Below are 11,419 nucleotides of genomic sequence, written 5' to 3'. Positions count from 1 at the left end.
CACTAAGTCAGTCAGTAAAAAACCATGAAATGATATAAATATTAGTTTTTGTTTCGATAAGTTATATAACTTAACCCACCAGTCAAGTTCTAATGAGTAAACTGTAAATTTACTGAAAGCGGTATTGTATTTTGTCATCAATCAATAAGATATAAATTTTCAGCGTTAATAGTGCGACTCAAAAGCAGCAACCGTTGCATCACTGCAGCGCCAAATCTTAGTTTTATTTAATCTATCAATTATGGGATATTTTTGTATCACTTTCATTCATTCTGTTCTTTCAGTACTCCATTTACGATATTTTTCCGTAATGGTAGGTTTCTGTCGATTATTTATTATTGATAGTTATATAGACATCAATTATGTACAAATATGCAACTGACAAAATCAACATTTATAATGAACAATATTCTAACGCAAGCGATAAACTCAAGTTAAATTACATCAAAAGAATTGAAAGCACCGATCAGGAAGATCGCTCAGATAGCGGTCATGAAAAAAAATTGCTTGCAGCGGTATTCCGGAGTGGGGATAGGAGGGGAGAGGTTGGGAGGGAGGAGCAGGGAGAAATACCCATGACAGTAGCAGCATCAACTTTGCGCTGCCCGATACCCTGAGGTCAATAGTGGAAGACGAATTATGTAACGGGTCAACGAAAAAATAAACTACGTTATCTTTATTGCTCTTGGGGACTTCGTGACTGTAATAAATCAGAACTCTTTATTTCTCCTTCGTGAGCACATGTTTTGTAGATTTGCCTGAATAATGTGATAGATAAACGGGAAATGAAATTTGCCGAATGACTGACTGTCTTCAGGAAATTTCGACTGAATTTTGAAAGCTCTGTTTTTGAGTGCTGTCATCCTACGTGATGTCTTCGTGTTATAAAGTGTTCGTACCTTCGCACGTGAACTGGCCGTAGTGCTTTCCCGAGCTCTTGTCCCCACACACAACGCATGTCATATTTTGGGCATTCTTATCGTCGCCTGTGGGGCTTGGGGCAGAGGACGGGGCACTGCCTGCCGTGGAGTTCGGCGTGGGCGTCTGTGGGGCATTGGGCTGCGGTGTGACACTGGCACCCAATTCGCGGGTGACATCTTCCCCTGTGGTAGGCGGCAAAGACACAGGGGGATCACGCCACGTGGCCCCGGGGGGCACAACTAGGGCCATCCTATCGTGGCTGAAGGGGTCTTTCAAAAGCATTTACAACCACCCTTGTCCAAGGGTGGAGCCCTTTGGTTCTCCTGCGAATATAATGCAAAGGACGACGACGGCGATCCCTCGGGCAACCACCACAGATAGATAGATAGATAGATACCTGGCTTATGAAGGCCGGTCTGTCATGATCACTGAAAAACACTTTCCCAATTCTGAAACAAATCCACTGAAACACTCGGGGCTGCGTCACGATTAATTTTAGTAAACACTCGGAGGACGAAGATAGTAATCCATGAACAGAGCGCGCCCTCTCTCTCTCTCTTTCTCCCGTGAGCACAACCTCCCTGATCAACCACCACTTGACTTGTCACTCGACGTTACTTCGGGTCTGACCTGTGAGGCAAAAGCTTATAGTGTCTCGCGATACGCACCCTCCTTAGAGCACTGTGCTGTGTACACTGGGCGGGCGGCGGAGCGGGCGGCCCGGCGGGTGGAGGGCGGGGACGGGCCTTGCAGGGCAGGGGGCGGGACACCAGGCCACGGGGCCGCGACCCCGCCCGCCCCGGACACCCATTGGTCGCAACCTCTCAATCATCCTTGATCGCCACGGATCAGCTCTGGACGACTTTTCTTTGCTTTGTTCGAAACAAGGGAATGAAAATAGCGTTGCGAGATGACAATTCCTCTCTCGTGGCCCCAAAAGCATCGCAAATAAAGACATAAACGTTAAATTTAGTTGACGGCAAAAGGCAGCAAGGTTGATCAGTGTCCGGTGGCGGGGCGGCCTCTGGTTGGCGGGTCGCGGGGGTGCTGAACCAATGAGCGCTCGGGGCGGGGCGGGGCCATCCGCTCTTCAATGCTAAATTCGCAACAATAATAACTCTTTGTCGAAGTCATCACGCTAAAATGCGCTGGCAATTATCCCTGATTTGGAACGATCGCTTTGTTTGCGACGCAAGAGTCGTCGGTATTGATCACAAGGCTTTTTTCGACGTTTCAAGTCATATTTGCTGGCGAGCGCTGGCAATTGCATCTCAAGTTAGAGGTCTGGAGCTTCAACCCCGCGCGCTGCTCGTGGTGCTGTTGGAGCGAGTGAGAAAGTTGGTGTGACAGGCCTACACTTGGGGGCAAAGGCACCACGTTGTGCTGCTGCTGCTGCTGTGCTGCATTCGCCTCGCGCCAACAATAATACTAATAATAATAATTATTATATCATTATTATTTAGAGAATATTTTCTTCTCCTCTCTCTCTCTCTCTCTCTCTCTCTCTCAGTAACAAGGCAGCAAACAGAATAATGAATGACATTTTGCAACGTCTTGTGCAACTTTGTTTTAAAGCCGTTTGTGGATATTAGAGTTTCGTGGCCGAGATAACATAACTAGAGGAGAATTTTGACGCCCGAAGTTTCCGATCATAATTATGATCTAATTACTGCTAACTTAATTTTATATGAAATCACTATGCACAGACTGACACATCAAAGATGACGCACAAAATTGAAGCTGACATGATGTTTACATTATATACTTATTTTAGAAAGGCGTAGGAGAAATACTGAAAGGATGACGTAATCGTGCGTACGCATGCGTATGTACGTATGACTGTAAGTGAGAATGAGAAAACTTGTTTTGCGCTCGTAAATAACTTTCAAAAGAAATTTAAACTAAAATGCGTTAAGAATATTAAGATAGTACAGTATCTTTATATTAAACAATTATTTGAAATAACTGATACAAAGTAAGCAATGATACAGCACTAAAACTTTTCAACTATTCCGAATGGATATATGATTTGCAGACTAACTTCAATAACATGATTTCGTTTGAAATAATAATAATCCATATTATAATCGCCATGACTCATGCATAAGATACGTATATTCAAAATTTTTCATTTGTTTATGATTTATGACGCAATTCCCTTATTATTTCTTCTCTTGTTTGTGTAGTACCCACAGCAGTCATTCTATAAACTTCTAATTTGTCTTTGTGTATTCTGTGATATTTTCGTGGATAAAAAATAAGTTCAGATTCACTGAATGAGTTTGTGTAGAGAAATTCTTTCGGTAAGCGATTCGTTAACGTGGTTAGTGACTCTCTCTCTCTCTGTCTCCTTCCCTTCTCCTCCCTCCCTCTCTCTCGTCTCTCTCTCTCGTCTCTGTCGTCTCTCTCTCTCTCTCCCACTCCCTCTTTCTTCTTCTCCTTCTCTCGCCTCTCTCTCTATCTCTCCTCTCCCTCCCTCTCTCCTCTCTCTCTCTCTCTCTTTATGTTTACATAAAGGAATTTGAGTATAACTAGATGGAAATATAAAACGTATATCTTTACGAATGATCAAATGATGTAAAATAACGTATACAGAAACACAGACGCGCGTGCGTACTCGCACGCACGCACACACAAACACACACACAAACACACACACACACACACACACACACACACATATATATATATATATATATATATATATATATATATATATAATATATGTGTGTGTGTGTGTGTGTGTGTGTGTGTGTGTGTATGAGAGAGAGAGAGAGAGAGAGGAGAGAGAGAGAGAGAGAGAGACTCATGGTTTGAAGCGACCAAATTACACAGTGGCCCGACGTAGCCAGAGGTCAGGGATATCAAATGAAAAACCTCGCCAGCGATGGCAATCGAATGCTAATTGAAAGAAGCAGTTGAGAGAGAGAGAGAGAGAAACAGGTTACCGAAAGACCGTTCATTATTCACTCTCGGAAACAAACCAGTCCACTTCCGCTGGCGGTGTGATTCGGAAGCGAACTCAGATAAAGAAGCAAACATACGGTAACGCCAAACAGACATGGGGAAAACAAACATGCGGTTCGTCAGTAACACAGACAGTCAGATGAACGTAACACATAATATAACACATATGGAACAATTCAATGCAAGGAAAAAATAAGGAAAATGTGAAGCAAGAAAACAAACATGCAAGTAAAAAATAAATTAGCAAGAAATTCAACAAACATGCATTTAAATAAACCAAATCAAAATACATATAATATATAACGTGGTAAATCAGTGAAGGTGGCCGAAAACAAATGTATGGAAAACAAACACGCAAGAGATGAGTGACGCCGATCAACACGAATGGCAACAATCATTTGCAGTACCGGGATGATTCAGAGCAGAGCAGCAGAGCTGACAGAAAACAAACATGTCGCAAATCCGCATACGAAGCAAACATGTGGAAAAGGAAATGTGAGCTAAAGAAATGCAAGTTTACAACTTGAACCATCAGCGTCAAATAAGCAGAAGCAGCTGACATGAAAAAACAAACATGCCAAAAATAATTAAAAATGACAAAATGAAGGATTCGATAAACACGAATATTTAAAGGTAAATGCAACATAGAAACCAGAGCAGAAAACAGACATGCGCCAACAGAAAGACACACATATTTAAGAAAACAAACATGCAGCTAATGAACTGCATCATTACGTATGAAATAAGAGAAATAGTCGCCAATTGAACGAAAAAGCAAACGTAATAAATCAATGAAAGCAGCAACCATAAGGTTGGCAAACATACAGCAAACATGCAAACATACAAAAATCGCAATCAAGTAGTCGGAATGTCAAAAGCAGCTACAAGGAAAAAGAGCAAACATGCGACAAAACGACTGCAGCAACAAACATGCAGAATCTATGAAGTAAAATAAACATGCGGGAAAACAAGGTTCTCATCGTTGATGCGAGTTTCTATAAACAGACGCAAACCTGACATAAAGCAAATATGTAACAAGTGAACAACGCACAAAATAAATGTGCAAAACAAAAATCATGTCACAATGTTAGCAAGAATATGATAAAACAAAATAGTTACTACAAGTATAAATGAAAGAGAGCGAAAGGGAAGCACGAAAAAACCTTGAATGTTATCAACAATTAATAATTTTTCATTCAAAAGTCTATCTTTCCGTCGAGGGACCGACCATCTTATTGAATGTTTTGCGCATTTTCCATTCACCAGCAATCGTAAAATAGAAGACGTGTGCTTGTATACTCGCATTCACAAATATTCCTTTCTTCCTGTTAGATTCAGGTTTGCATTACTGTCCTAATACGATTCGACTTATTATTTTAATATTTTACTTACATTTTCAATTGTATATATATTAATTTGTTAGTTTATCTGCTTTTCTAATAACTGATATCCTCTTTCTGTATTTCCCATTACCCTCTGTTAACTCTTTCGAATGAACACCTTAGTCTCTGGAAACTTGCATTTTATGTCGATGGCTCCTTATGAATAGGGTTCATCTTCTGAATAATAATAATGACAATAATAGTAATAATAATAAAATATATTCTTTGGAAACTTAAATTTCATGTTAATGGCACTTGTGGGCTTGTTCCTTATGAATAGGGTTCATCTTCTGAATAATAATAATAATAATAATAATAATAATAATAATAATAATAATAATAATAATAATAATAATAGAATATATTCTTTGGAATCTTGCATTTCATGTCGATGGCCCCTTCGATGGTCTTGTACCATGTTATTAGGGTTCTTCTTCTGAATAATGATAATAATAATATTAGCAATAATAATAATAATAAAATACATTCTTTGTAAACTTGAATTTCATGTGCTACAACCCCTGAGTGAATCAATGAATGAATCATGAAATTTAGGCTAATAAAACAAAGCACTGGGGAATTTTCAGCTATCTAGCATCTTAGATAGTGAAATTATGGCGTTGGCGTATTTTAACAGCAGGATAAAGAGATTCAGAAAATAGAGAAAAAGAGATACAATTCCTGAAGAAAATGGGAGGCAATCCAACACTTGCACTAAGAAGCAGCAATAGTTAAAGGGGTTGGGCAGCACGATTGACGGAAAGAAGAGGGAATAGCTATAAAGTAGAAGACTAAAAGGGGTATGTCTCGACTTTTTAGAGAGAGAGAGAGAGAGAGAGAGAGAGAGAGAGAGAGAGAGAGAGTAATGATTCAGCCATTTTACTAACTGCGTACAGAACACATTTCCTGTGTATTCAGGATATTGTCTTAAATCCTAAAAATCGTTTCTTAATAACAGAAGTTGACCCGAGAACTATAACAAGTACTTTTATTGTGCATATTAAACAAGCCTACCGGAGCTTGACGTCATTAGTACTATACAAGATGAACGATAGTATCAAATATCATCACTAACAATTATATATTTTATGTTCTAACAAATGGGTTGATAGATAGACAGACTGGTCGAAAGGTCTGGTAATTCATTAGTTAAGGTTAGATGGAATGTGAGGGTGGTAGACTGACAGAAGTTAGTTTCACAAGAGAGAGAGAGAGAGAGAGAGAGAGAGAGAGAGAGAGAGAGAGAACCTTTTACTATTATTTTGGTATAATATCGTAACTTGCATAATAAATTCTGAACTCGTTTCTTTAATTTTTTCTTCTTTGGCTGAATAATTGTGCTCAGCATAACCTTTATTAATACACATAACGCAGTGAATTACAAACTTAAACTGATATTATCGCACTTTAACGAACTCCTGATTAAATCTTTGGTTTAGTCGTTACCATTATCAATATTATTTTACTATATACAATCGTGGAAACTTAACAGTCCATTGTCGTTCCACTAGCAGAGTTAAGAGAAGGACTCGTTTTCTGTCATGTTTTCCCAGAAGGTGAGCCTAGGAGGTCTTTATTGATATCATTATTATAATTATAATTGATAATTTTTCCACATTAAAAATTGGAAAATGTTATCCGTAAAAATAAACGGTTCTGAGAACTAACTTAAGAGAGGAAAACCACCACAAGATCTGTAACTCACATTTTTTTTTTTTTACTATTTTGTTCAGTAATTTCCTTAGCCTTGACATCTCACGTCTATCCCAAGGGGAAGAAGTCACATTCTTACCCCCATTTACCAAGACGGGGTGTTTCCCACACATCACGTTTTCCTGTTCCTCTCGATAACCATTTGCTTGTCACGTGGGGGATCTTGGTTGGCGCATGCGTGCTGCTTCCGTCCGCTCTAGCTTCGGGAGCGCACAAGGACTTCAGATTTCGGATTAACAATGACTGAGATCCTTTTAGTAGATCTTTGCCGGCTCGGCTACTCATAGCTCTGGCAGAGCAGCTTATGCTCTACAGAGATTAGATGTTCATAAACGGAAGAAAATAAGCAAAAGGGTGGACAAAGTTTTTTTTTTTTTTTTCTTTTTTTTTTGGTACTGGAGGAAGTCATAATAAAGTTTCATCCTCAGCTCAAGTAAGAAGGATTTCATGCGAGAAGCCGCCAGAGTGGGAGAACAAAAAGGCAAGGAAGGTTAAGCAGGGGGAAGGGTAATGATGGATGGAGCAAATCCATTTGCAACTGAAGGAAGCACAATTACTCGCATCTGTGAGCACTAGTCTGTGTACTGTACATGCAAGCAGTTATGGATAGCACGCAGAGAGAGAGAGAGAGAGAGAGAGAGCGCGCGAGCAATAATATTTTAGTCATTTCATTGACTACGTACTGAACATATTCTCTTTGTATTCAGAAATTTGTTTTAATCCCCAAAAACGCATTTTTTTAAGCTGGTTTTCTGTTTTACTAAGTCCGATAACTTTCAATGGCGTGGTACAACTTCGAAACTATTCATTATAGTAGAGGATGCCTCAGTGGACCCAATCACTCTGACTGTTTTCCCAGTATGGATAGATCGATCGATCGATGGAGAAATAGGTGGATAAATAAATGTATATCGAGGAGTACAGTTTGCTACCACAGTTCTGTAATACGGCCTGATTCTTAGGAGAACCCTTCACTGAAGAAACAGTCGTATCTACATTTAAACTTGTTCATGCAGCAATTCTCTTCCAAAATCTTGCCCCGCATTTCAGTTGATTACAATTTAGATGGCGATTATGTCCTGGAATATCTTACTCGCTACTGTAGGTTCTGTTTTGACAAGTAAATTTTGATGTTACTAATAAGGCTTTCTGTTGTTTGAAATATAAAAATGTCCGTTTTGGTCTCGGGTTGAAGAGAATTGGACGCATAAAAATCATGACGCATAACTCTCATTACTCACTATATTTGAAATCAAATGTAACTACACAAGTTCGAGTGAACTTTCACATACATACAAATCAATATCCAAATACATTTATTGAAATATACTAACACATATAAACTAACTCAAAACAATCGATTCATATGTGCTATAAGAAAATTCACAAGCGCAGACATAAAAACTCGACGCATGTACTGACACGTTTTGTAAAACACCTGCCGCCAATCATACTATCGTTTGGTCAAGCAAATACATATGCACTTATGTAAACAAAGAAGCGTACCCATGAGATTCATTCATACATTTGTGCAAACATCTTACATTGACACAAAGTTATACTACACTCGACGTATTCAGACCGTCACACACAAAAGAGTCACCACACACAAAAAACAAACAAATGGAAGAACATCCCAGAAGAAACGACTTGCAACAAATAGGACGTAAAGGAAAAAAAAAAAAATTTCAAACAGTTGAACTAACAGCCACAGCTGCTAACACTGCCGCAGATCCACATTCACACAGACATACACACCCACACACATCAAAGAAAAAAACGGCATGTACGCTTGCACAAAGACACACACACACACACACCCATACTCATACTGAAATATTCACACACACACTCGCAGTGAAATAACAGCACACACTCATAAGTCACACGAACACATACTCTCAGATAAGAAATTCTATTTTGATTTATCCAGCGGGGAATCTATAAAGGAGGGTGTTGCAAGTCAAGATATTTTGGTATTGTGCAAAATCATGAAGCCTCATCTATGAGTATGTGGGAGTGGGGTTTGTCAACCTCTCCTCCGTGAGGTTTTACATGCGTCTTTTAAGGCGTCTTTTTTCAAAGAAGGGTTTTATGCGGGGTTAAACGATACGCAAGCTTTTATTGAATTCTCATTATCTCTATAATCTAGACGGTGTAAGTAATGTACTATGCATTATAAACATACAGTATGATCGCCCAAGTCCACACACATACGCACACACGCTCGTACATACAGACAAAATATATATATATATATATATATATATATATATAGATATATATATGTAGTATAATAATATAATTTATCTTATTATACTATATTATTATCTATTATATAATATATATATATTCTATAATATTATAAATTAATAACATATACATATATATATATATATATATAATATATATTTATATATATATATATATTATATATATATATATATATATATATATATATATATATATATATATATATATATTACTGGTGGAGCAATAAAAGGTACAGCCAGAGCTAAATCTACAAAGGCATGTGATATGATAACACTATGTTTAAATGCGACAGGTTCCTTAATGACCTTTGTAAAAGTACGAAAAGATATGAAACAGAGAAAAGGAAAGGTTATAATTTACGAAATACTGGAATTTGAAAACAGAGGGCAAAAATGACTGACTTGTTTAAAAGAGAATTGAAGCTCTTGAAGTAAATGAAAAGAGAAAATGGAAAACCGAAATGAGAACGATTTCTGGACCATTTAATCTGTCTTTGTTGGAGAGGCAGATGTAGTATTGTCGCTTCAAGACAGAAGGACAAAAACCCGGTACCTGTATTTTTCTTTGCTCTTTTCTTGCAGAGGCTGTGTTTGTTTTGACTGTATCCTCCTGTTTTGGTTTCACATCTGAAAAACACTACTCGATACATAAATAAAGATTCTAACACGAATGATAGTTTTCATTCTGTGTCTTTGGATTAGGATATTTCGGATTGATAGAGTAAGGCGATAATCAAAGCATCGCAATACCTATATATATATATATATATATATATATATATATATATATATATATATATATATATATATATATATATATATATATAAATATATATATTGTTTCCGCAAGGTTCCAGGGGTGAGGTTGCTAGCCCCAAGCTCTTGGCCACAACAGCTGATACCTAATTACATCTGGCTGAGGAGGTGGGGGTAGAAAATGGGAGCGATTCACGAATCCTAGCAAACATTACGAGGACGTTGCTAACAGCGGGTGGCTTCTGAGATAGAATAAGATGTTTACCAGTACATTCAGATTTTATCTGCTGCAACATGGATGACTCCTTGAGCAGAACACTATCACAATTTGAGCTGCTTCACATAAATCTAAATAGGCGTCTCATCTCCAGTATATCGAACACCTAATATTCTTGGCATCATTCATGAAGCACAAGAGCGAGTTCTAGTTATAGAACTCGCTCTTGTGCTTCTTGGTTTTCGATTATTGTAGTCTATCTCGTGTATTTGTGGATCGCCTTTGCCTGAAACAAAGTTTGTCATTGCCAAGACCCTTCATTTTCAATATTATTTCGAACTATCCATATAGTATTTATGTTTTCTTCGCTTCTTTACTCCTAGCACATCTGAACTGCACCATTTTTTCACTGCTTATCGTTGTTTAATCTTCTCACATGATCAAACCATCGCAAAATACGATATCTAGGCCTTCCACCTGTCTAGCACTTTTACCACCTAGCATATGTACCTATTCCACCCCTTACACATCTTGTGAATATAACATCCTACTCTCCAAACAATACATACCATCAGCTTCAACCTTATTTTCTTTTATTTCAGGCTGAATATAATCTTCTTGAGGGTGCCGTGTCTTCTAATACGTTGGTGGTCAGAGACAGAGGTCTAAAATCTTGCCTATTTCTCGTCCTCCATACAAGTGTCTGACTCATAAGTAAGAGGGCACAGCCTAAATCCCCAAGCATGCCGGAGAGCGTTAGAAAAGATTATCAGATCTCCTGACTAGAGTAACGAATTATATGATTCTTTGGTAGCCAAGTGTCGGGCTGCAGTCAAGTTAAAGAAGGATTTTTGGTTAGCAATGTCGTACTTTTGAAAGGATGCATCCTTCTAGAGTCAACCTTCATGGGGAATGGTGTTTTCATATATAATATATATATATATATATATATATATATATAATATATTTATATATATACATATATAATATATATATATATATATATATAATATATATATATATATATATATATATATTTTTTTGTTATTTTTTTGAGTTATATGTGTGTGTTGCTGTAGAGCCCTCCTCCCTCTACAGCATAAACTAAAATTGATATGGACAAAAACAAAAGTAATTCAGAACAGGTATTTATTTAAGTTTCTCTCTGAGTATTTAATATTTTGTGTGTC

At 37.7% G+C, this 11,419-nt stretch overlaps 1 protein-coding gene across 2 annotated transcripts in view; it reads right to left on the bottom strand.

Annotated features, from left to right (window-relative positions):
- The window catches only part of LOC135210951 (nuclear receptor subfamily 2 group F member 1-A-like), a 296,770-nt gene extending 295,134 nt beyond the window's left edge, over positions 1-1,636 (bottom strand). The window contains exon 1 of one of the 2 annotated variants that reach the window (XM_064243930.1): positions 900-1,636. In XM_064243930.1, coding sequence (XP_064100000.1) covers positions 900-1,203 — 304 coding nt within the window. In that variant the 5' untranslated portion in view covers positions 1,204-1,636. The remainder of the gene's footprint in view (positions 1-899) is intronic. The other variant, XM_064243931.1, reaches the window with a different exon arrangement.
- Positions 1,637-11,419: the final 9,783 nt, after the last annotated feature.

The sequence above is a fragment of the Macrobrachium nipponense genome, chromosome 4 (genome assembly GCF_015104395.2).
Source record: "Macrobrachium nipponense isolate FS-2020 chromosome 4, ASM1510439v2, whole genome shotgun sequence".
Classification (NCBI taxonomy): Eukaryota; Metazoa; Arthropoda; class Malacostraca; order Decapoda; family Palaemonidae; genus Macrobrachium; species Macrobrachium nipponense.
Note: the sequence above shows the minus strand (reverse complement) of the source record. Positions and strands in the feature narration are given on the sequence as shown.